Raw genomic sequence first — 27,480 nt, forward strand, 5'->3', positions numbered from 1 at the left:
CGGGAGTTAGTAGTCCTTGTGGAAAGGAACCCTTCATTCAGTTCTTGGAACAAGCCCTTTTAGGCCTGTTTTAGCAATGAGCTCCAACGACCGTGGCTAGAGTGTGTTCTGTACAGTTTCCACATTTATCAAAGAGAAGCCTGTAGTTTGCTTCTTAGTACTCTAAATTCCTGAACCCAAAGTGCTCTTTTGGCCTTTTCCTGCACCATTGGAGAAAGAGCAGAGAGTTGTTGCATTGAGTGTTCTTGTCTTGAACTGATTTTATGACATCTTCTTTGATCAGTGTGGAAACCAGTACAGGAAGACACTCTCAGGTTTTCTCCACTCAGAGGCAGGTATCATCTGCTCTAATCATAGCTAGCGTCAGGTCTTCCTACCTTGTTGAAGCTGCAAGTGTGGTCATGTGTGTTTCTTACTGCCCACTGCAGACCTCTCATTGTTTTAAGATACATTTTTAGTTGTAGATGGGCACTGTTTTAGTCAGCTTTTTCACCTCTGTGACCAGAACCAACTGTGGAGGAGGAATGTTTATTGGAGGGCTCATGGTTTCAGAGGTCTTAGTCCATAGAAGGCCGACTCCATTCCTTGGAGCTCCAGGGGAGGCAGCATCATGGCAGGAGTGTGTGACTGAGGGTAGCAGCTCACATCATGATCAGAAAGCAGAGAGAGAGAGAGAGAGAGACTCCATTGTCCAGATACAAAATATATACCCTTTAGCCATGTGCCTGATGAACCCGTTCCTCCAGCCACACCCACCTGCCCCAGTTACCACTCAGTTAATCCCATTAGGGATTCATTCACTGATTAGGTTAAAGCCATATCCCAGTCATTTCTCCTCCAAACCTTCTTGCATTGTCTCACATGTGAGCTTTTGGAGGACACCACATCTAAACCATAACAGATGATACCTTTTATTTTATTTATTTTTATGTGGTGATGAGGAAGGAACCCAGTGCCTCACGTGTTCTATCACTTGTGTTCTATCACTGAGCTACAACTGCAGCCCCCAGACCTCTTATTTTTGGAGCTGTTTTCTGAAAGAACTTGTGTCCTTATTCACAGACTGTTTGAAGCAAAATCCAATCAAGGTTTTCAAACAAATATTAAATGTCTTCACGCAATTAACTTGAGCATCATTTTCTTCTGCTTACCTCTCATTCTGTTATATTTGATAATTAAATTTTCCCAGTTCATGCAATGGAAGGTGAGGTAGCACTTTTGACCACGGTAGGGTGGTCAAACCTGAAGTCTGGGGCAGAAATGTCAGTTTGAAGGATGAAACCAGTCAGTTGGACTGATTTCTGATTTTCACTAGGACCTAGTCCTGCCTTGTGTATTTTCTAGTTCCCTATTTGTGTGTTGCTCATCATGTTCCTTTTTTTTATGGTTTTCAGGTGGAGTTGGCATGAACTTAAAAGCAGCAGATACTGTTATTTTTTTTGACAGTGATTTTAATCCTCAAAATGACTTGCGGGCAGCTGCCAGAGCTCACCAAATTGGCCAGAACAAGTGAGTGAGTTAGACATTGGCACCTTTCTGCTCTGTTGGCTTGCAGCTGTGGATTGGGGAGGAAGGTGGACCGTGTAGTCCTGACAACAGTGCCACGTTGGAGTTAGAGACCACTGGGTTTGAACCCCGTTGTGCTACTGGCTTGTAGAGTCATGTTGGGGGATCAGTGGTCACATGATCAGTTCAGACTCACTTTGTTGAAAAGAACAGTTAAATTCCAAAATGATTAGAAGAAACTTAGAATTTATTTAGTTCATGTTTCTCACGTTAGATCCTAATTCAGTTTAAAAATGAAGTTAAAGCCAGTGGGTGAACATGCCTGTAATCATTATCAGCATGGGAGACAAGCAGGAAGATCAAGTTTAAAGCCAACCTTGCAACTTACCTAAACCCTGTCTCAAACTTTTTTTTTTTTTTTAAGGCTAGGATTATAACTTCATGGTAAAGCTCCCCTGGGTTGGGTTCCCAGTACCACAAAGAGGAAACAAAGTTGTGTTCAGCTACCCTTTGACTTGAGGTAACATGCCTGCCAGGGGTTATCCTGGCTACAGATGAAGGCCCAATAGTGGTCACTTCGTCTTCCTTCCTCTTCCTCTTTTGGGGAAAAGTTCAGGAAGAAGTTGAGGCCAGATTTCTCTAACAAATGCTCAGGTCCCAATGAGCAGTGTCTTTTTCCTTTTTCCCTCAATGTGGCATTTGGTTCTGCTTCCTTTTGGGTGTATTTTCCTGGCATGCTTTTTTCCCCAGCTTTGCAGACTCCTAACACTGCTCTCATTTGACTCCAGTACAGGGCTGGGAAAGTGATCCGGCTGATTGGCCGAGACACTGTGGAAGAAATAGTTTATAGGAAAGCAGCCTCCAAACTGCAGCTCACCAACACAATCATAGAAAGAGACCATTTTACTCTGGGAGCCCAGAAACCTTTGGCTGATCCTGACCTCCAGGTAAAATGTATTCTTTTTAGAGTCTCATGATTTATAACTAGTACTCTCTGTGGATGAGAATGCAAATAAAAAGGACCAGCATTAACCACCCATTGTTGCAAATTACCCATTTTTTCATTGGCCTAATTCTTACCCTCTCAGTGCCTAACTACATGCAAGGTGCCATACAAGCTAAAAATGAGGGTGGCATTTAAAGGCAGAGAAAATAGAATAAAGAAAATGAGCTTTGAACCATCTAACTTGGATTGAAATTCACATCTTATCCCTTATTGGATGTATGACTTTGAGCATGTAACTGAACATCATGGATCTAATCTCTTCATGGCTTCTAAAGATGAGTGTGCCACGAGTTACCTCAGAGAGAATTTGTTTAAGTTCTTTTTTTTTTCTTTAAATCAGTGATGATTAGTTTCATACCTCCTCCTTAATCCCAGACCCTTTGAGTAGTGACTTACAGTACTCATTCCATACTCAGAGATGAGTGAACAAGATTAGGAATTCAAAATTATGCCATAGGATATAGGGATGAAAGCACTAGAGTTAATTTGTTGAAGAAGGAAAAATTAGATGGGAGTCAAATGCTGGCTTAGAATATCCTAGAGAGCTCTCTTTTTGTAGGAGGTTTGGAGTTATTCCTTAGCAGCAGCCTTTGAGATAAAATTGAACCTATATTATAATATACCCCAGGTCGTTTTGAGGGATTAGATGCAGAGAGATCAACCCCTAGTATCTAGTATGATTCAGGCATGAAGAGAGTAATAAATGTCTGAGAAAAGGTAGTAGCTGTGGGAAGATCTGCTGTAGGAAACTGCAGAGAAATGACAGGAGTTGGTTCTTGTTTTGAGGCAGGCAGTGAGAGAGAGCAAGTTCAAAGATGGCTTTAAGCCTGAAAGATGAGAGTAGAAAGTAGGAAGATAGGGATAGAAATTAGAAGGATGAAGATAATGTAGGCTTTAGTCAACAGAGTTTGTAGTAAAAATCAATATACATTATTGTTAGAAGGAGACTCAGAAAAGAAAGGAATTAGAAAAGTTTGCAAGAAAAACCAGGCTTTAAAAGGATCAGCTTATCAAACAAAAAATTCAAGAGGTAAGTGAAAAGGGAAAAAATTACACAGTATTACAAGCAGAATCATCAAATTTACAACTAGCCCAAGCATGAGTTTAAAAATGGCAGTTTTCTCACATCTGTATCTTTACACATCAGCATTGCAGACAGGGAAGGTGCTGTTTTTGTTAGGGAGTCACTGACCTGCAGGAAAGGTTCACAGATTTGGGGGTACTAGAACCTGAAAGAAGAACTCTAGGTTTTGTTTGTTTGCTTGACGTTTGTATATCTTAGAGAGTAACTGGAGTCTTTGGCCTTTTGTGTTTTGAGTCTTCTGCATGCTCATCTGTCATGGTGGCTGGGCAGGCTGTGCATTTTATTTTCACACTATTGAAGAGGCAATTTCAAATGGAAGGTGAAAGCTTGAGAGAGAGGTGCATGTACACTGTAGGTGTCTAAATACACTTCTTCACAGGACCTTGGGAGAGGAGCTCATCATGGGCTGTTGTGAAGGCACAGGTGTCAGGAGTTAGAGGAGACAAATTCTCAGATGCTCGATGCTTCCCCAGTGGAGGGAGCTCCAGGCATTCAGTCAGGGGTTTCTCTATGACATTGGCTGCTAGCACATCATTGTGAAATGCACAGGCACAAACTCTGCCATGGGACCAGATCCTGGGGCCAGTACAAACTATGGGCTGGTGGAGAGGACCTCGGTGGGACTTCCTGCACAAGCCATGGCAAGAAATCACACTCTGGTTCTGTCTTGATTCTTTCCTCCCCACCAGACTGTGAGTTATTTATGGTTGCCAGGAACAAGGGTGATAACTCACTGCCTTGTCTCAAAATACAGCAGGACATTTTTTTAAGTTATTAAAAGAATCTAATAGTAAAAGACGTGGTTCTGGTTTGATAAATCTAAGCAGTATAGAGCAGTGAAGTCCTGAAAAAGGAGAGCAGGTTCCTTGTCTTAGAAGGAGAACACAACAGAAACAGAGAACAGATAAAGATGCGGTGAACACTTATTGAATGCTTACTGTGTGCTAAGCATTGTGTGACGTGCACTTTTTCCAGTTGTTTCAGAAGAAGAATAACAAAAAAATGAGATAGACGTTGTCTTTACCTCCATCTTAAGAAATTTTCCAAACATCAGATTCATGACTCTAATCCGAGCACTCTTTAACTTCCAACTACATGCTCTTAGTTACTATAATAAAGTGGTTTTCATTTAAAAAATGGGTAGTTCCTTAAAGACACGTTGTGAGTGAGCAGTAGCGAGGGAAGCCAGGAGACATAGTCCAAGGAGTGGACGAGTGAAGGGTCCCAGTATGGACTGAGCCTCATCATAAATACTTGGCTTTCTTCTGTTTTGGGTACTAAATGCCAAAGCCATTTGGCTTGGTTATATATATATACACATACATATATATATATGTACACCAAGGTTAAATATAAATATAACAGGTATGGTTTTGCTTAGTTTTTGTCATAGTTTTCATCTTGGATATTTTCAAGCTAAAGTTTCCAAGTTACAGAATAGGCAATATAGAGATAACTAACCAAATCTAAAAGGGCAAAATGAAAATGAAGTCCCATGATGTGGATCCCAATTGGTTCAGAATTCCTAAGAGATAGTACTTAGGGAGGTGGAGAGTTGCAAGTAGCAAATGAAAGCCAGGTAACACTATCTAAGATTCTGGTTCCTGTAGCCATAGGAAGTAGGCTGAGTATATCCCCTAGGGGGAGCAAGAGGGCAGGATGGGGAGTGCCGCAGGACTATCCAGGGAGATTGAAATTGAGAAAGGGCTTTTGGGTCTGGTGATCAGGGTGGTTATGGTTTTGCCAAAGTGGGTCCCATAAAGCACTGTAGTAGCAAAGCGGCTTGGCAAGGACAGGTGGCAGCTCATGGTGAGATGAGGTATTCAGTGGCACCTTTTCTTTATAAGAGTTTGGCAGTGGGAGAGGTAAGAAGGTAGCCAACAGGGTCTGACTTCTCTGGGGACTGCTGGAAGTGCCTGTAAAAATTGCTGGTGAGAAGTGCTATAGGAGATGCTGGGAATCATTTTATCTGCCCCCACTCCTCAAAAAAATTGGAGGCCAAAAAATTTTTTTGGTATTGTAAATAATTGTCAAAGTCAACATCTCTGAACATTATTTATCACCTCTCTGCTTATTCCTCATCCAACTCCAAAACAGCCTGGCAGGTGTCATTTGTGATGGAAGAGAAGAAAGTCCATCAGGGAAAGAATTACCTGGTGTCATTTAGACACTTAGCAAGTCACACATCCTCATCTGTGTTTTCATGAGAACTAACTGGATCTCTCATTTTCTTCATTCAAGTTGAGTGACATACTGAAATTTGGCTTGGATAAACTGCTGTCTTCTGAGGGGAGCATCCTGGAGGACGTAGACCTGGAGTCCATCCTGGGAGAGACAGAGAACAGCCAGTGGGCCTCTGATGCCCTGCCTGCAGCTGGAGGAGGGATCAGAGAGCGGGAGGAAGGAAGTGAGTTGGGGTTAGGTGAGCCAGTGACTCCATCACCTCAAGCTAGGGTGTGAGTGAGATGCGTCCCCTCGGGTAGTCCTGTGTCCTGCTCCGGCACCTCTCTTTCCTACCCAGCCCTATAGTCATCTGTTGACATTCTTAAGGCTTCCTGGTCCAAGAACTGCCAGAGTAATCCTTGTTCCCTTGAAGCTGGACTTTGAATCCAAGTGATGATATTAATGTTTATGGTCCTGTCAGTCTCAAGGATTAAATTTGAACCTTTTCTCTCTTGACGCAGACTTCTTCTCTGGAGTTTATTTGGTAAACCTGCTATCTTTATGATGGTGCTTTGCACAGTGATTCCTCTTCTCAATAGTAGAATGTTTTTTAAATTGCAAATGATATTTATGGACATTTATTGTGTTCATCAACAGTGCTGACTATGTCATGTGCTTTAGGTCTTTTAAGACCCATGAGGAGGGGGGCTGGGTTGGTGGGTCAGCGGTAGAGCACTCACCTCACACGTGCAAGGGCCTGGGTTCAATCCTCAGCACCACATAAAAACAGAAGTAAAAATAAAGGCATTGTGTCCAACTTCAACTAAAAAAATACATATTAAAAAAAAAGACCCATGAGGTGTAGGAGATCATTTTGTCTTCCTTTTTCTTTTTTCCCAAATTTGGTGTCTGTCTCTCTCTTTCTCTCTCTCTCTCTCTCTCTCTCTCTCTCTCTCTCTCTCTCTATATATATATATATATATATATATATATATATATATATATATATATATATATATATATATTTTTTAGTTGTAGATAGACAGCATGCCCTTATTTTATTTTTTTAATGTGGTGGCTAAGGATCGAGCCCAGTGCCTCACACATGCTGAGCAAGCACTCTGCCACTGAAATACAGCCCTAGCCCCACTATTTATCTTTTTGTCCGTTTTCTGTTCTGAAATATTTGAATTTCAGACTTGAAAGGGGTTTTGTTTTGTTTTGTTTTTTTCCTCATGATTATTTTTAAAATGACTGTTTTCCTGTATCAGCAATAGGGAGTCAATCTGGGCTGGTGTGAGAGGGTTTTACTGACCTTTTTTAGAATTTTTTATTCATATATGACAGCAGAATGCATTGTAATTCTTATTATACATATAGAGCACAATTTTTCATATCTCTGATTGTATACACAGTATATTCACACCCAGTTCCTGTATTCATACCTGTACTTTGGATAATAATTATCACATTCCACCATCATTAATAACCTCATGCCTCCTCCCTTCCCCTCCAACCCCTCTGCCCTATCTAGAGCTTGTTGTTCCTCCCATCTCCCACTCTCTATCCCACTATGAATCAGCCTCCTTATATCAAAGAAAACATTCAGCATTTGGTTTTTTGGGATTGGCTAACTTAGCATTATCTTTTCTAATTCCATCCATTTACCTACAAATGCTATGATTTTATTTTCTTTTATTGCTGAATAATATTCCATTGTATGTGTGTGTGTACACACACACACACCACAGTTTTTAATCCATTCATCTATTGAAGGGCATCTAGGTTGGTCCCACAGTTTAGCTATTGTGAATTGTGCTGCTGTAAACATTGATGCAGCTGTGTCCTGTAGTATGCTGTTTTTAAGTCCTTTGGGTATAGATTGAGGAGAGGGACAGCTGGGTCAGATGGTGGTTCCACTCCCAATTTTCCAAGTAATCTCCATACTGCTTTCCATATTGGCTGCACCAATTTGCAGTCCTATCAGCAGTGTATGAGTGTGCCTTTTTCTCCCACATCCTCGCCAACACTTATTGTGGTTTGTATCCATAATAGCTGCCATTCTGATGAGTGAGATGAAATCTTAGAGTGGTTTTGATTTGCATTTCTCTAATTGCTAGTAATGATGAACATTTTTTCATGTATTTGTTGACTGATTGTATATTATTTTCTGAGAAGTGTCTGTTCAGGTCCTTGGCCTATTTATTGATTGGGTTATTTGTTTTTTTTTTTTTTTTGGTGTTTAGCTTTTGAGGTTCTTTATATACCTAGAGATTAGTGCTATATCTGATGTGTGAGGGGTAAAGATTTGCTCCCAAGATGTAGGCTTGCTATTCACCTCACAGATTTGCTTCTTTTGCAGAGAAGAAAGAAACTTTTTAGTTTGAGTCCATCCCATTTATTGATTCTTGATTTTAATTCTGGCACCAAAAGAGTCTTATTAAGGAAGTTGGAGCCTAATCCCACATGATGGAGATTAGGGTCTACTTTTTCTTCTATTAAACGCAGAGTCTCTGGTTTTATTCCCAGGTCCTTGATCCATTTTGAGTTGAGTTTTGTGCATGGTGAGAGATAGGGATTTAATTTCATTTTGTTGCATATGGATTTCCAGTTCTCCCAGCACCATTTGTTGAAGATGCTATCTTTTCTCTAGTGCATGTTTTTGGTACCTTTGTCTAACATAAGATAATTGTAGTTTTGTGGGTTAGTCTCTGTATCCTCTCTCTGTTCTGTACCATTGGTCTACCAGTCTGTTTTGGTGCCAATACCATGCTGTTTTTGTTACTGTTGCTCTGTAGTATAGTTTAAGGTCTGGTATAGTGATGCCACTTGCCTCACTATTCCTGATAAGGATTGCTTTAGCTATTCTGGGTCTCTTATTTTTCCAGATGAATTTCATGATTGTTTTTCTATTTCTATGAGGAATGTCATTGGGATTTTGATTGGAATTGCATTAAATCTGTATAGCGCTTTTAGAAGTGTGGTCATTTTGATAATATTAATTCTGCCTATCCAAGAGCAAGGTAAATCTTTCTATCTTCTAAGGTCTTTTTTTGATTTCTTTCTTTAAGGTTCTGTAATTTTCATTATATAGATCTTTCACCCTTACTGAGCTTCTTAATTCAAGAGTTCTTTCTAGCCTGGCACAGTGGTGCACACCTGTAATCCTGGTGACTCCAGAAGCTGAGGATCATGAGTTCAAAGGCAGCCTCAGCAAAAGCGAGGCACTCAGTGAGAACCTGTCTCTATTAAATACAAAATAGGGCTGAGGTGGCTCAGTGGTTCATGCCTCTGAGTTCAATTCCCAGTACTAAAAAATAAATATTTAAAAATCTCTCTCCTCCTCTCTCTCTCTCTCTCTCTCTCTCTCTCTCTCTCTCTCTCTTAAAAAAAAGACACAACTGATGTGACTATGTGTACAACCAGAGATATGAAAAATTGTGTACCATATGTGTAATATGAATTATAATGCATTATCCTGTCATATATAACAAGTTAGGATTAAAAATAAATACATTTTTTAAAAAGATAAAAAAAGTGGGAAAATCAGAAAGTAATATCGTTCCATGCTGTACATATCACTTCCCTTTCTCAAGTACAATCTGGCACAAAATGTGTTGAGAAGAGATTCCCCTCCAAAAAAACAAATCCACTGGGGCTGGGGATATAGCTTAGTTGGAAGAGTACTTGCCTCACACGCACAAGGCTCTGGGTTCAATCCCCAGCACCACCAGAAAAAAAAATCTGATATTATATCCAATGGCATGAACAAGATTTAAAAAGCCACATAACCATAATGAGAGCACAAAGCACACAAAAGGCTTTCTAGATTCCAATCTAGAAAAAAAAACAAACATATCCCAAGGGAGGAGAACAATGTTCTTGCAATTACTTTTCTCTAAGGAGTATCTTAGTATGGTGATGAATGACCTTTTTTCCCCCCAGCACTGAGGATTGAACTGAGGAGTGCTCTACCACTGAGCTACATCTGCAGTCATTTAATGTTTGTTTTGTTTTTGTTTTCCTTGAGACAGAGTCTCACCAAGTTGCCCAGGCTCTCCTCAAACTTACCATTCTCCTACTTCTCAACCTCCTGAGTAGCTAGGATTATAGGCATGTACTATTGTACTGGCTACAAATTATATGTTTTTAAATCAGGAAATTGTCATTTAGAGAATATTATTCCCATGAGTCCTTTCTATATAAATTATTATAGAGCAAGCTTCACACAACCAATTGAAGAGACATTATCGTTAATAGATTATCCTATATTGTAGTTAATTGTATGGAAAAGAAACAATGTAGCAAAAATGAAATCATAAAAACAAAGACATTTCACATAGTAATGTAGATTAAAATGTCATCCAACTATAAATTCCCTCAAAATGCATGGACCAAGATCCTACCCAAGATTGAGACTTGAGGAAGGACTGACTGTATCCTTTAAAGGCACAAACTCGTTTTTTCTTCTCTTTGGTACCCTGTGCCACACTGTAAAGAAGCCCAGGCTATCTTGCTAGAGGGAGAGTCCATTTGAAGAAAGCCCCTGACATTTGAAAGACCACATGGAAAGGGAGACTACATAAAGCCAACAGTCAGCACCTTAGTTCCGGACATACAAAGCCATCTCAGACCTTGTAGTCTAAATCAGGCGTTTGCTGTATGGGTGAGCCTAGGTGACACTGGAGCAGAACCTTGGTTAAAGTCTTGACTTACAAAATTATGAGAAATAAAATGGTTGTTTGTTTGGTAGTGGGGATTGAATTCAGAGGCTCTCGGCCACTGAGCCACATCCCGAGCCCTATTTTGTGTTTTATTTAGAGACAGGGTGTCACTGAGTTGCTTAGTGCCTCGCCATTACTGAGGCTGGCTTTGAACTCTCGATCCTCCTACCTCAGCCTCCTGAGCCACTGGAATTACAGGTGTGCACCACCACTCCTGGCAAATGGTTATTTTTTAAAGCCACTAAATTTTGGAATTTTAAAAAATATAGCAATAGATAACTAAAACACTGTTTATTGATGATTTGCAGGGCTTTTATTTAATGACCAGTTTTATTAAAGAATACCCCATTTATTTCTACTGTGATCAGCAAACAAACTGATATTCAATATTTAAAATTTTTTGAAACTGATTAGTTTGCCAAGAATATAACCTATCTTGCAAATTTTCATGAGGACTAGAAAAGAATATATATTCTGGAGTTGTTGGGCATTGTCAGTCAATGTCAATAAGGTTAAGGTGGTTGATAGTTTTGTTCAGACTCTTGTGTATCATTAGTGATTTTTTATACTGTTACTATCAGTTGTTAAAAGGCTGTTAAAAATTCAAAGTATGGATTTATCTCTTCAGTTTTGTCAGCTTTCATATATTTGGGGCATATAAATGTTTGGTTGTATGGTGTCATGTTTCTGTGTTCTTAAAAAACACATTATGGTATTATGAAATGTCTTTCTTATCTCTTATAAAACTCTTTATCTTGAATTTAAATTCATCTGATGTTAGTATAGCCTCTGCATTCTTCTTGGCTTACTATTAATGATGTATTTTTATTTAATGTAATTAAATAAAATTACATTAAATAAAAATTAAATTTTATTTAATTTATCCACTAGCTTTTAGCTGTATTGCTTTACATTATTGTTTTAGCAATGTTTCCAGGAATTATGAAATGCATTCTTTAATTTATCACAGTTTTCATAGTTTAAATTGTGATACTTTCTCACATTTCCCCAAGTCTTTTGTGCTTTGTCGTCATACATATTACAGCTGTATACCCTATGTTTTTTACCTTAGTCATGTTTCCAAGAAATTAAAAGAATAAATATGTATACATATTGCCTTTTATATTTACCTACATTTTACTATTTCTAGTACTTTTCATTTCTGTTTATGGTGCATTGTCTTTAAAAATATCTACCCCAAATTCTCCACATTCCTGTATCATGTTGCTTCTCTCATTATGAAGTAATATCTATTTTCCCACCCACTGAGTCTGGGCTGGTCTTTTGTCTTGTTTTAATGAACAAAATATATTTTTGGTGAAAGTGATTCCATGCCAATCCTAGACATAACACCCTGGGAAGGTGTATACATTCTACTATTATCCTCTAGAAATCTAATCAACAAATAAAAAATTTTAGAATGACTGAATGACTAAAAGCATTTGAAGAGATAAGCCTGACCCAACCAGTTGAGCTAGCAGACATGTAAACGAAGCTATTTTGTCAGTTCTACCTTTGGTTAAACAATTCCTGCTAAAGGAAACCACGTAAGCAGTAATAAATACCTAGAGCAAAGGACCCATCAGGTTATGTAAAGCCAAATCATAGAATAAGGAGAAATAACAAAGAATTTTTATATTAAACCATTAAGTTTATTACACAGTGAACTAAAGCACACAGTGCATCTGTTTCTACCTGATGGATCATCTCCTTTTATCCTGAAGAGGTTCTTTTAGCATTAATAGTAGAGATCTATTGGTATTGAATTTTCTTTTTATTTATTTGAAAAAGTCTATTCTGCTTTCAGTTTTGAAGAGTATTTATCCTGGATTAGCAGTTTTTTTCTTCTAGCACCTTAAACCTTTCCATTAACTTTAACCTCTCATTTCTGATAAGAAGTCAGCTATCATTTTAGTCATTTTTACCAATGTAAAACACACCACTTTTTTCTAATTGCCTTCAAGACCTTTTTCCTCCTAATTGATTATTTACAGTTGACTCTGATGCATCTAGGTGTGATTTGCTTTGTAACTAACCTTAGTATTCACTGAGTTTCCTAAATCTGTTAACATCTTTTTTGTTAATTTGGGATAATTTTAGCCATCATTGTCTTAAATATTTTTTTCTGTACAATTTATGCGTCTATTCTTCTAGAAGTATAATTATATGTATGTTAGGTCACTTTGTACTGATAGTAACCAAGTCTCTATTTTTTTCTTTCTGATTTTTAGACCAGATAATTTTTATTGGTCTATCTCCAAGTTAAGTTTTTGCTGTTTTTGCACTATACAATCTGATGATAGATTTGTTTCATGAATTTTTCATTTATATGTTGACACCCATATCTACTTATTCATTATGATTAAGCTTTTCTTTAACTCCTTGAAATTAGTTATTAAAACTATTTAAATTTTTTTTCGGCTAATCCTAACATCTGGGTCAGCTCATGGAACTTTTTTTATATGTGATATTTTCTCTTGTGGTTCTCATTTTTCTATCTTCTTTGCATTCTGGCAAAATTTAATGATATTCTACATGCCTATAATCCCAGCGACTCAGGAGGCTAAGGCGGGAGGATCAAAGCTAGCCTCTGCAACTAAGGGATGCACTTAGCAACTCAGTGAGACCCTGTATCTAAATAAAATGCAAAAAAGTGCTGAGGTTGTGGCTCAATGGTTAAGCACCCCTGGGTTCAATCCCTGGTACCAAAAAATTTTTTTTTAATTATATTCTGGTCATTTATAGATGATACATCATAGGAAGTCTGGATTATGTTGTCTTCCTATAAAGGATATTCTGTTTTATTTGTCATGCAGGCTAATTACTGGTGAATTGTTTTGATCATATTAGATTTGGTATTACTATTATTATTATTATTTGGTTCCAGAGATTGAACTCAGGGTACTCAATTACTGAGCCACATCCCCAGACCTATTTTGTATTTTATTGAGAGACAGGGTCTTGCTGAGCTGCTTTAGCACCTCGATTTACTAAGGCTGGCTTTGAGCTCGTGATCCTCTTGCTTCATGCACCTGAGTCACTGGGATTATAGGCATATTCCACCGCACCTCACTAGGTTTGGTATTTTTCTTTATTTCCATATTTCATGGTGCATTATACTTGTACATAATGGTGGGATTTGTTGTTATGTTTGCATGCATATGTACAATACAGTGATAAAACTTAGCCAATATCGTTCTCGAGTATTTCTCTTTTACCTGCTTTCCTCTCTCCCCTGATCCCTTTCCTCTACTGATCTCCCTTTGATTGTCGTCAGATTCCTTTCACACACACACACCTTTCTTTTTCTTTTTCCTTTCTGGCTGCCACATACATTTTCAGCATGAATCAATTTTGGTTTCAAATTTAGGTCTACCTTTTTCCCTTTACTCTTTTGTGTGTGGTTCTTTTTGCTAAGGCTTATTTCTGAACTCTTAATTAAGTACCTGATATATTAGTGAAGCTGCTGCAACCTGACTCTGCTGGAAACCTAATTTCTTCCAACATTGCCATTTAGCATCATCTTCAGTCTCCTTTATAGCAGTCAAACTCTGCTAAGCCTTAAAGAGTCTCATCTGGTACATTCATATGAAAAATGAATTTCCTCCAGGCTTTTAGTATTCTCTCTCTAACACACACACATAATCACATTGCACCCACCATAAATAGCTCAGACATTCTTGTCCACAAAATTCCAACCACTATGATAATCTTGCACTTTGATAATTTTCTCCTTAACTCAGTATGACCTCCATCTTACTTGAGCTTCATCTCCCTAATTGTGTTTTGTGCACCAGGCCTACAGTCATGTCTGAAATTAATACCTGAAAATGTTTAGTTTTCCTAGTTTTATACACTTTTGTGTCAGGAAAACAAATCCAGTACAGTAGATCTATAACAGTTTCAAGTAAAAGTACTAAATTACTTATATCCTTGCCCACCAATAGTGGTAGAGGCACTTAGGTGAACTTACATAGAAACTGCAACATACTCAACAACAATTTCATTGCCCATGGAACCCAAAATTAATTGAAAGAGTAAACCCCAAAATGGATATCTGAAAAATAAACTGGTCAAAATTAGTAAGGCAATCAGACTTAAATAATCATATATTTTACCAATAGCACTAGCTTAAAAGTATGGGTCTACAATAACTAGAAAAATACAAGTTAATGGCTAGAGTCATAAAAGTTTCTATTATGATAGGCAGTCTCTTATGATGCTTTAATATTATATGATAGTTGTGAAATGATTACAAACTAATAATGAACATAATCTATTTGCAGATTACAATATTCTTCCCTGTATTATCTACAAAGTTTAGATACACCTCAAAATGCCCTGGAAAAGAAATTTCTTAAGTCTCATCAAAATGAACTGCCAGGTTTTTTTCCTACATTTGACATGACACAGTGCCAAGATTTCTAGTCCTGAATACACACTTTCTATAGGGAAGGGACATTTATCTTGGCAATTAATAGATCATTTATCTCATTTCATACAGCCAATTTTAGTCGTAAGAAAAGAAATGTTTATGTATTTATTCTGCTGACTTTAATCTATAATCTAATCAGGGATCAACAAACTTTTCCTGAAAAGAGACTGATAATAAATATATTAGACTTTGTAGGCAAGTCTTCATTGCCACTCAAGTGCCAATGTAGCACAAAAACAGCCTAGACTGTGGGTAAATAATATAAGCTTCTGTATTCTAATAAAACTTTGTTTACAAACGCAAGTGTTATTGTTGGACACCGTGAAAGAAAGAAAGAAAGAAGGGAGGGAGGAAGGGAGGGAGAGAGAAGGTGGGGGGAAAGAATGAAAGAAAGAAAGAAAGAGAAAAAAGGAATAAAGAGAACAATTTAAAAAAAAAAACAGTGTCAGGCTGACAGGTATGATTTGCTCATCACTGTTCCAGAGTATTAATGTTTATGCTCACAATAGATGTTTGGCTAGGCTGTATACATACATACATACATATATACATGAAAGCAATTTTGTTCTTTTGTTTGCTTTCTTTTATTTTTTCCATTTTTTTGTTGATACATTATAGTCGTAAATCATGGCAGTATTTGTCGTAACATATTTCCACATGCACAATATAACATTATAGTTTGGCCAATATCATTCCCCAGTATTTTCCATTCACTCCTCCCTCTCCTGGTCCCTTTCCTACACTCTACTGATCTCCTTTTGATTTTCACTTTTCTTTTCCTTTTTCCTCTCTTGCTTCCACATCCGAGAGAAAACATATGCTCCCTTGATTTTATGAGTTTAGCTTATTTTGTGTAACAGAATGTTTCATCCGTTTTCCAGCAAATGACATAATTCACATTTATGGCTGAATAAAGCTCCATTGTGTGTATATGCCACATTTTCTTTATTTATTCATCCTTGATAAGCACCTAGTTTGGTTCCAAAGTTTGGCAACTGTGAATTGTGCTGCTATAAACATGGGTATGCATATACTACTCTAGTATTATGACTTTAATTCTTTAGGATAAACATTGAGTAGTTGTATACCTGGGTTATATGGTGGTTTCCTGCCTAGTCATTTGAGGAACCTCCATACTGATTTCAATAGTGGTTATATTCATTTACAATCCTATCAACAGAGAAAAAAGTGTCCCTTCTCCACATTCTCTCTAGCATTTATTATTGTTCATATTCTTTATTTAAGTAGTTGGACACAATACCTTTATTTTTATTTATTTATTTTTAATGTGGTGCTGAGGATCGAACCCAGGGCCTTGCACGTGCTAGACAAGCAATCTGCTGTTGAGCCACAACCCCAGCCCCATATCATTCATATTTTTGATGGCTGCTATTCTGACTAGAGTGAGATGAAAGCTCACTGTAGTTTTGATTTGCATTTCCCTAATTGCTATTGATGTTGAACATTTTCATAGATTTGTTGTCCATTTTTATTTCTTCTTTTGAGAAGTATCTGTTTAATTCATTTGCCCAATTAAGCTAGGATATTTGAGGTTTTGGTGTTAAGTTTTTTAAAGTTTCTTATATAGTCTGGATATTAATCCTGTGTCAAAAGAGTAGTTAGCAGGGCTGGGGATGTGGCTCAAGCGGTAGCACGCTCGCCTTGCATGCATGCAGTCCAGGTTCGATCCTCAGTACCACATTACAAACAAAGATGTTGTGTCCACCGAAAACTAAAAAATAAATATTAAAAAATTCTCTCTCGCTTTCTTTAAAAAAAGAAAAAAAAAGTAGTTAGCAAATATATTTTCTCCCATTCCATAGGTTCTTTCTTCATGTTACCAATTGTTTCCTTTGTGTGCAGAAGCTTTTTAATTTGATGCCATTCTGTTTATTAAATTTTGTCATTATTTTCTGAGCTTTAGGAGTTCTAATAAGAAAGTCATTGCCTGTACCTATATGCTGGAGTCTCAAACCTATATTTTCTTCCAAGGATTTGCATAGTTTCTGGTCTAATTCCTGGGCTTTTGATCTCTTTCAAGTTTGTACAGGGTCTAGTCTTATTTGTCTACATATGGGTAATCAATTTTTCTGGCACCATTTGTTTAAAGCCTGTCTTTTCTCCCAATGTGTTTTTGGCATCTTTGTCAAGAATCAGATGACTGTTAACTGTGTTGGATCTTTTTCCGTGTCTTCTCTTCTTTCCCATTGGTCTATGTATCTGGTTTTATGACAGAGCCATGCAGTGGTTATTTCAATAGCTTTGTAGTGTAATTTGAAGTCAGGTATTGTGATGATGCCTCCAGCTTGCTTTATTGACTTAGAATTGTTTTGGCTATTCTGAATATTTCATTCTTCCAAATGGATTTCAGGACTGTTTTTTCTACTTCTGGAAAAATGATATTTATTATTATTATTATTATTATTATTATTATTATTATTATTTTAAATTTATATGACAACAGAATGCATTACAATTCATATTACATATATAGAGCACAATTTTTCATATCTCTCGTTGTATACAAAGTATATTCACACCAATTTGTGGGTATTTTGATGGGAATTGCATCAAATCTGTATGTTGCTCATAAAACCAATTTCAAACATATACAATCATATTAGTAGTGATTTTAGTGTCCAAAAAGAGATCTACTAAACAGTAATTACTGGGCTGGTTTGGTGACTTGTAGTCCTAACTACTCAGAAGACCAAGCCAGGAGGATTGCTTGAGTCCAGGAGTTGGAGATCAGGTTAGGCGACATAGCAAGACCCCCATCTTAAAAATAATAATAATTACTGATGTCAAAACACATCTCAATCATTATGATAGTCACTAACTCTTCATTGTTTTCCTTGAAACTCTAATATACAATTAGTGAATGTCAATTTAGGACTAATTGTGCTGTTTTATAGAGGAGAAAGCTGATTATAATAGTAAATGAAATCAGCTATCATGAACTGATTTGTGTTTATTTAATTACAATTATCATGCTGATGACTCTAATATGTAAAGTCTCCACCTATAGTCCCCTAGGTGCTAATTTTAAAAACGTGAGTTTTCACTAAAAATAAGAAAAGAAACCCCTCCATATGCATTTCAATAATTCAAATTGTATCATAATTTGACTATTAACACAATGCAACTAGTTCAGATTTAAATTCAAGATTACACAGTGCAAAAGAGGGAATAGTCTTGGAAAGGAAAGTAGAAAAATGTAAGATCCCTCTTAGAGGTCAGAAAAAATAAATTCAAAAATGTGATTTTTTTAAAGGTAGTGTTAACTTGAAGTGGAAAACAAAAAGCAAAAAAACCTTTGAAGCAAATTCAGTTGTGTTTACAAGGGCCTTTGAGTTTCTTTGATGTTTTAGTGATTCTAGTTTTTAAAATGTTGATTTGTGGAGGATGGGCACAGGGGATTGAATCTAGGTGCTTAACCACTGATCCACATCACCAGCCCTTTTTTACATTTTTTTTTATTTTGAGATAGGAAATCCATAAATTACTTAAGGCCTTGCTAAATTGCTGATGGTGACTTTGAACTCAAGATCCTCCTGCCTCAGCCTCCAGAGCCACTGGGATTACAGTGTGCATCATGAAGCCCAGCCTTAAATGTTGATTTTATAATCCTTTCTTTTTAGCTGATAAGAGAAATTACAAAATACAGAATACTTGCAAACTACAAAATATAGGATACTTACAACTAAAGGTGCTTTGTTAAATGATCAGAGTTTAACTAACATTTCAAGCAGTGACTCTCAAACTGGGAGAGTGATACTAGTCTTTTCAAGAGAAGTTTAGAAATGCCTGGGGGCATTTTGTTGTTGTTTCACCATGACTGAGGAAACTACTAACATTTTTTGGCCAGGCCCATAGATAGTATATAACCTTCAGCTAGTAGGAATAGTCCAAACCAAAGTACCAATAGAGTTCTATCAAGAAACCCTGGTGCAAAGAAGTAATCTACCAAGGAAAACACAGTTGCAGTTAAGTAAGAGAACAGAGCAGGTGCCGGGTGCAGTGCTTCATGCCTGTAATCCCAGTGGCTCTGGAGGCTGAGGCAGGAGGATCGTGAGTTCAAAGCCAGCCTCAGCAAAAGTAAGGCCCTAAACAATTCAGTGAGACCTTATCTCTAAATAAAATACAAAATAGGGCTGGAGATGTGATTCAGTGGTCTAGAGCCCTTGAGTTCAATCCCTGTTACCAAAGAAAAATAGACCACCCAAGTGATTTGTTTGTACCAGTAGGTCTACCTAAAACGAAAAGGGATTTTATGCAGTCAAATTTTTTTATTATCCATTTAAATATAATTCTTTATTTCTTTATGTTTGTCAAGAAGTAAATATATTTAAGATAACAATGAAAAATAATAAAAGAATGACAAGTGTAGGAACCTAATGATGACTTACACTTTTTGATTACAGACTTGACATTCATCTGAAATGACAATGCAATCCCTAGCTACTGCAACAGAAATCCTAACCTCTGAGTGAAAAAAAAGAGGGATGTTGAGATACCTTCAATCATCTTTTCTCACTTCTGAGTAAGTACCAAGAGAGGTTGGCCAAAAATATTTTAAAACCTAAAACATACTATTAAACTTGGCTTTTCTTTAAAATAAGTGCAAGTATATGATATGGCCTAGTGTTAATTTACAATCCGTACTTTCTTATGCTTTGACTGTCTTTAAATGTGCCCAGTTTGAACTGAGATGTGCCATAAGTCAGATATCAAAGACTTATTATGAAAAATGTAAAATAACAGTTATATTTTTATTATGATTACAAGTTAAAAGGATGTCATTTTGAATATATTGAATTATGTAAAATGTATTATTAAATGAAGCTCATCTGTCTTACTTTTTAAAATATGACTTCTAGAAAATTTAATTTACATGTAGAGTTAATATTATATTTCTATTGGTGGTTCTAAGGGATCAGTGAGAAATAAGAGAAAGATCATGTTCAGATTCTCTATTTCATCATTTGCGTTTGATGTCATTCACTGATCCTCCTTATGTATTCCAAACCATTTCAAATTTCATTTGGATTTGGGTAAGACTGAGCTTTCATGCTAATCACAGAGAACTTACTTTCCCATATATATTTGTTCAGTGTCCCCCACTGAGTATAGTCTTCATAATAGTGTTTATGGTCCTGTTTCTAATTTTATACTGCATGCATCAGTTAAAATGCTGAAGATTCAGGAGGGTTTGCTTTGCTTCAGTGTATGCTCTGGTAGACTATATGTTATCCCGAAGAACATATTTTCTCCTCCACTCTCCCTGTCTCCTCCAAGAGGTGCTTGTGATCTTCCAAGCACACTTTTGGAGGATGTTATCAGCCTTACTTTGTTTCAGTGAGAAGAGAACAGTTTCCAGAGTATGCACTATCTAAAAATGTCTTCTTAGTGATGAAAGCATTTATTGCCAAGACTTTTGTTGCTTTGTCAATTGTCTATATTGGCTGTAACCGCCAGGATTTTGCTGTTTAATTATTTAAACCACATAAATGGGCAATCTTTCATATATTATCTCATTTTCTTCTTAAAAAGTGAATTATAAAATTTTAACTTTGACCCCATATTTGTATAGATGAAATATCTGAGACTCAGAAAAGTTAATGATTTCCCTATAGTCACACAATTAGACTTCTGACTCTTACTACAATCTTTTTGGCTATATTCCTTACTTCTGCTGCTGTTCTAGTAAGGAAGTAATTTATATTTCTGAAAACTAAATGTATAAAGCCCAACAGTGCACTGTGGAAATTGAGATGTGCAGGCCACAAGTCCCCAACATCTGTTCTGCATTTATTTCAACACACCAAATATTTGACCTCCGTGAAAAGAATGCCAAGGTAAATTAGGCAGAACCAGAAACAGGAACTCATATATATGCCATATATTAGTGGCAATTTCAGATGTTTGAGTTTCTTTCTTTGTACAGTTGAAAGTGGAATAATATTTCAGGGCTAGACAAACAGTAGATACTGGCAGAAGACCTTGCCTTGTATATGACTCACTTCCATTAGTACAGTACACTTCAACATGACTTTTTAATTGTGGGGAGTGCCTCAGCCCTACTGGTCATGCCCAGCCTAAACCTCCATCTTCCCTGGATTTAAGGGCAAGATACTTGTTTAAATTCCACTTAAGTTATATGATCCCTTTACTTAAAGTCTAATATTTTCTGCATTTTTATTCTATTAAGTCTAAATCCTTATGCTTGATTTTCAAGGAATTTCATAATCTGACCTAAGCACACAAATATGTCATCCTTTATAGAATCCTTTCCTCTTAGCAAAATGAGGTGTCCTTACTGTCCTTTAAACATACTTCTTTCTGCTGAGTCTTTCTTATGCTGTTTAATTCACTTGCCTTTTATTCTCTTTTTAGAATCTGAATCCTATGTACTTATCCAGGTCTAGCTCAAATCCCAAGACTCATCTCTTACTTTTAACTCTTTAGTGTTTACAATTTGTACCAAAATACATTTTAGCATTTATTTTGTGGCAGGGTAGTGCCCTTTCCACCGCCCCACTACACTACCTTTTACCAAGGAGGAAACTGGTGTTACCAAGAAAGACCTGTTTATTTTTTAGGAGTTCCCACTCTCGGGATTATAATGAGGATCTAGAGTCACCTCCACCCTTGGAGATAGATCCCAGATTGGGGTCCTTCGGCACAGGTGTAAAGGTTGATCCATTGCCTAAACCTCTTACACTGGCACAGAAGATGATGTACACACACACACACACACATACACACACGCGCCAAAACTCGAAGGAAGGAAGGGAGGGAGGGAGGGAGACCCTTTGAAATCCATTGAGAAATGATACTGTTCTGGTCAACCTGACAGAAAATGGGTATTTGTTGTCATTTTCTGACTTACCATATTGTGACCAAGCATAGTGCTTTTATTTTTATTATTTTTTTTTACTAAGACCTTTACTAGGATTCACCTGGTTTATAACTTTCTACCTTTAAATATAACTGAATCTGCTGGAAGGTGGTGGCAGAGTCTGTAATCCCAGATATTCAGGAGGCTGAGGCTGGAGGATCACAAGTTTGAGGTAAATGTGGGGAACTGAGCCAGACTCTGTTTCAAAATAAAAACTAAACTGGTGGCACACACCTGTAATCCCATCAGCTCAGAATGGTGAAACAGGAGAATTGGGATTTCAAAGCCAACCTTAGCAACTTAACGAGGCCCTGAGTAACTCAGTGGGACCTATCTCTAAATAAAATACAAAAGAGGGCTGGGGATGTGGCTCAGTGGTTGAGTTCCCAAGAGTTCCATCTCTGATAGCAAAAAAAAAATTAATAATAAATGAATAAATAAAATGGGCTGGGGAGTAGCTCAGCAGTAGAGCACCCCTGGATATTTGTACTAGGGAGTACAAAAAAAAAAAAGAATTTTCAATGCATATTACTTTTTGTCTAGTTTATTTCATTCAGAATCTCCCTGTTTTTGCTATTATCAATAGTTCTTTATTCTTGCTAAGTATGTTTCCAAAATTTATTATCTATTTTCCTATTGATATACATTGGGGATTTTTTTTAAGTAAATCAGGTTATATTTATACAGTGGAAAATTATTAAGCAATGAAAATAAGAAGTACATTCACATTCAACAACTTGGATAAATCTTATAAAAATACATATGGAGCTAAAAAAAGCCACATACCAAAGATCACATGTGTATGATTACACTGTATAAAGTAACAAAACAGGCAAAACTAATCCTTGTTATTAGAAGTTAAAATAGTGCCTAACTCTGGGGGAGCGGAGGGAATAATTAGGGGAGCAATAAGAAAGGGCTCAAGAAGGTGCATTTGATGTCCAGTTTCTTGACCTGGGTTAGGGTTCAGTGGATATGTTTACTTTGTGATAATTCATTGTGCTATACGTGATTTTCTTTTGTCTGTTATATTTAATAAAAGAGAAGCTCTATTAACAGTAAAAAAAATCAGTCTCTACATTCATGTAAAAGTTAGTAATCAAATGCCTACTATATGGTTAATATGAGTATAAGGGTTCTGAGGCATGTAAGACAGACATGTTCCCACAGTCCAACATTGGGGATTTTTTGACTATTACAAATAAAACCACCATGAATAGTTGTGCACAAGTCTCAGTGTGGATGTATGCTTTTATTTCTCTGGAGTAAATATCTCGACAGATGTGATTTAACTTTTAAAGCAACTGCCAAACAGTTTTCTAACAGTTTGTGCCATTGTTTGTACTACATGTTATAGTCTGCAGTTCTAAGAGAGATACCATAGTCTTCATCTTTGTCAACATTTGTTATGATCAGTCTTAAATTTTGTCCATCCTACTGTATGTGTAATAACATTGCAGTTTTGATTTACATTTCAACTTACGTTGGATATCCTTTCATGTGCACATTCACCATATTTGTATCTACTTTGGTGAAGAAAAAAATCTTCTGCCCATCTTTTCAAATTGGGTGATTTTTCTTATTAATAAGTTGTAAGAATCATTTGTATATCCTAGATATCATTCCCTTGAGAGAGATATGTTTTGCCAATACTGTGTCCTAGTCTGTCAGCTTACCTTTCCATTTCCATAACAATGAATATAGAATAAACAAAGTTTGTTGTTGTTGTTTTTGGTACTGGGGATTGAACTCAGGGGCATACCACCACTGAGCCACATCCCCAGTCCTATTTAGTATTTTATTTAGAGACAGGGTCTCACTGAGTTGCTTAGTGCCTCACTTTTGCTGAGGCTGGCTTTGAACTTGCAATCCCCCTGTCTCAGCCTCTTGAGCAACTGGTATTACAGGTATGTACCACCACGCCCAGCATGAGACAAAGTTTTTAAGTCTGATTTATTTCTGAGAGGAGAGAGAAAAAAGAGAGCATGAGGCAGAGAGAGCTAGTTAATTTTAAAAGTCTCTGCCAAGTAGCTTTTTATATTTTCTTCCAGAAGTTGTATAGGTTTAGCTGTTACATTTAGGTCTGTAGTCTATTCCTACCAGTAGTGTGTGAGGGCTCCTATTGATCCACATCCTTGCCAACTTATTATTATCTTCTTGATTATAACCATCTTAATAGATGTGAAGTAGTATCTCACTGAGGTTGTACATTTCCCTAATGGTGCTGGGTATCCTTTCATTTGCTTATTTGCTTTTGCATATTTTCTTTGGAAAAATGTCTATTCTAATTTCTTGCCATTTTTTTTTCATATTGAACAATAAGAATTGCTTGTATATTCTAGGTAGTTATATTCTAACTACATGAATTGTAAATATTTTCTTCTATGATTGTGTTTTCACTTTCTTCGATGGTAGCCTTTAAAAGTTTTAAATTTGATGAAGTTCATTACTTTATTATTTTTTTCTTTTGGTGCTTGGGCCTTTGGTGTCTTAACTACAAAGTCATTGTCTACTCCAAGATTTACCTATGCTTTCTTACATTTAGTTTTGGTTCATATATATATATATATATATATATATATATATGTGTGTGTGTGTGTGTGTGTGTGTGTGTGTGGTCCATTTTGAGTTCTTACATTTATGTCTGTGGTCCATTTTCAGGTAATTTTTATGTGGGGTAGGGTTTAACTTAATTCTTTTGCATTAAAGACTACATCATTTTGAAATATATTTTCATTTGGAATGCAATTCTAGGATGTCAGTGTTTTTTTCTTTCAGAACTTGAAAATGTTGATGTACTGTTTTCTGCATGGTTCTTGAATGAATTTTGACATTTTACTTTCACTCCTTTGTACATAATGGTGTCTGTTTTCTGTAGATGCTTTTCAATTTTTTTCTTAGCACTGGTTTTAAGCATTTAGTGTATATTTGTGTCATCTTTATCATTTTTCTTATTCATTGAGCTTTTTGAATCTGAGTGTTCATCAGATATAGAACATTTTTATTTATTATTTATTCAAATGTGTTTTTCTCACCTCTTTTAGGAACTACCATAACATACATATATATATATTGGACTGGTTGAAGCTGTGCATACTGATGCTCTGTTCAGTTCAGTCTCTTTCTCCATGTTTGATTTTGGAGTCTTTATCACTGCATATTCAGTTTGCTGATATTGACTTCTTCAATGTCGAATTTGCTGTTAATCTCATTCAGTGTAATTTTCACCTTAGCCATTGTTTTATCTGATTTTATCTAATTTTATGTTTTATCTAATTCAGACATTTTTATATCTTCTTTTTCTCCTTTACATGCTTATTCTTTTCCATAGCATCTTGAACATATGGTATATCTTGAACATATGGTATACAACTGTATTAATGTCCTTGTATAATAACTCTATCACAGTGTAATTAATGATCATTTCTATTAATTTTCTTTTCAACATGGGTTATATTTTCCTACCTCTTTGCATGCCTCATACATTTTTATTGGATTCCAAACATTGTGAATTTACCTTGTTGAGTACTGGATATTTTGTATTCGTTTAAATATTCTTGAGCTGTGTATAGCTTTTTTTTCTAAACTATCTTGGAAGCATTTTTATCTTTTTAAGATTCTGCTAGACTGGAGTTACCTTCAATCTTGAGCTAATTTTTCCCTTTTACTGACTATGTTACTTGATGCCCTTTTATTATAGATTTTCCATTCTAGCTGGTGATTACAAAAATTGATCTCCATGCCAACAATCACCACCACCTTCCATTCTGTTCTTTTCTGAAGGTTCTTTCTCTGGCCTTACATGTGTGCCCATTGTTACATAGCCACAGACTTCAGGGGAACCGTCCATAGATGTCTAGAGAGCTAGTGCATGTACACACTCTCCCTCCCTCTGCAATTCCCTACTCTCCCCTTTATTCTGCTCTGGGACTTCTAGCTGCATCTGTCTCTTCAGACTTTAAAATCCATCTCTTCAACTCAGGAGATTTTCTATTTGAGTTTCCCTTCTCTGGATGTGGCCTGAAAAAATTCTTTCCAGGGAGTAAATTGGGATAATCCTAGCACTCATCTCTCATGCTTAACTTTATCTTAGAGGTCACTCTTACGCTGCTTATTATCTAATATCTGAGAACTGTTGTTTGTATTTTGTCCACTTTTTTCCAATGTTTTATATGTGAGGGTAAATCTGTTGCCCCTCTTGGAGAGATTTAGTCTTCCATAAATGTTTAACACTATTTTCTGACTCATCATTTACAATAGATGAGGTTCTTCCTGGTAACAGCAGCGTTAGGCCTACTGAATGCTCCTAGGCAAGTGCCTTCACAAGTTTCCAATGGTATATGTTATTATGCTGCCAATTATTTGTTTCAGATATGTTTTTTTCTTGTCTCATTTAGATTGTACTCTGACATTAGGAACCCTTCATATCTTAGAATTTTATGTCCCCTCCACCCAAACTGGTCACATTTACCTTTAACCATTACTCAACCCTTACCCCGTAAGATTTCCCTTTGAGGTATTAAAGAATAATGCACTTGAGATTATTTATCTCCATGCCAACAATCACCACCACATTCTATCCTGTTCCTTTTCTGAAGGTTTTTAATATAACCTTATATTAAACATCATGTTAAACATCAATGCCACAAATTTAAATGCTATGAGTAAAAGTGAATGCTGATTCATCCACTAATTGTATGTATCCTGATAGAAAGAACTACCACTACCTTATTGTGGCCAGTTGAGAAATTTTCTTCTCATTATCCACCAGACTAGTTAATATGTCTTTAAGGCAATAAGTTTAAAAAATAATACTGATAAATCAAAGTATTGAAAACTCTACAAAATAAGAAGCTAGTTCTTCAGTAACTGGAAGCACTGACTATGCATATAAAAGTATATCTGATTATGAGTCAAAGTAAATATCAAGAAGATAATATGCAATTAGATCATTTTGCTATTCTGATTTTTCCACCAATGAATTATCATTAATTTCTATTCTACAATAAGAAAAATTCTACAACATACCATATTCTATAATAAGAAAAATAAGAAAAAATTAAAGCTAGTTTTAAAAGATCTACTTAAATATTCCAGTATCATGTAACCAAACAACTACTCTCCACACAAGTATGTTTTCATTCAACAACAAACACATTCAGGGGTACATTCCTGGAGTTGAGGATGCATGCTGCTGAGAGGTAGACCTTAAATGCCTTGTTCTCATAGCTTATTTCCTCTCAGTACTATTTATATATGGGGGCTTAATAGTTAATATAGGTGTTTAGGTTAATAGTGTAGTATATTTATAATATCATTGGAACCATGAGTTTACCCAACAAATCATTTGTTAACTCTCTCATACATTCTAGGCATTTCCCTAGTCACTGATGTAACAGTAGTGAACAAAACAACTAATTTCCTGCTCCTGTTGGAAATTGTGTTTGAGGTTGGCTCAGAGCAGTGAAGTAGATAAACAAATGTAAGGAAAGTGGTAAGAGAAGTCTAAAGTGGAAAGGCAAGTCTGAAGAGAAAGAAAGGCAGGGTAATGGGCTTGATAGTCATGGCAAGAGGCTCTATTTTGTGTAGGATGGCCAGGGAAGGCCTTTATCACATGAAATGCCACTGTTACAGAGACATGATAAAGTGAAGGGGTAGTTA

The 27,480-nt window shown here is 36.4% G+C and overlaps 1 protein-coding gene across 2 annotated transcripts in view; it reads left to right on the forward strand.

Moving 5' to 3' along the window:
• Positions 1-1,397: 1,397 nt before the first annotated feature.
• The window catches only part of LOC144251636 (transport and Golgi organization protein 1 homolog), a 72,573-nt gene continuing 46,490 nt past the window's right edge, over positions 1,398-27,480 (forward strand). Inside the window, exons 1-4 of one of the 2 annotated variants that reach the window (XM_077794452.1) lie at positions 1,398-1,509; positions 2,295-2,453; positions 5,838-6,003; positions 19,343-19,461. In XM_077794452.1, the coding sequence (XP_077650578.1) occupies position 19,461 (1 nt within the window). In that variant the 5' untranslated portion in view covers positions 1,398-1,509; positions 2,295-2,453; positions 5,838-6,003; positions 19,343-19,460. The remainder of the gene's footprint in view (positions 1,510-2,294; positions 2,454-5,837; positions 6,004-19,342; positions 19,462-27,480) is intronic. The other variant, XM_077794453.1, reaches the window with a different exon arrangement.

This window comes from Urocitellus parryii, unplaced genomic scaffold (assembly GCF_045843805.1).
Source record: "Urocitellus parryii isolate mUroPar1 unplaced genomic scaffold, mUroPar1.hap1 Scaffold_140, whole genome shotgun sequence".
In the NCBI taxonomy this organism is placed as follows: Eukaryota; Metazoa; Chordata; class Mammalia; order Rodentia; family Sciuridae; genus Urocitellus; species Urocitellus parryii.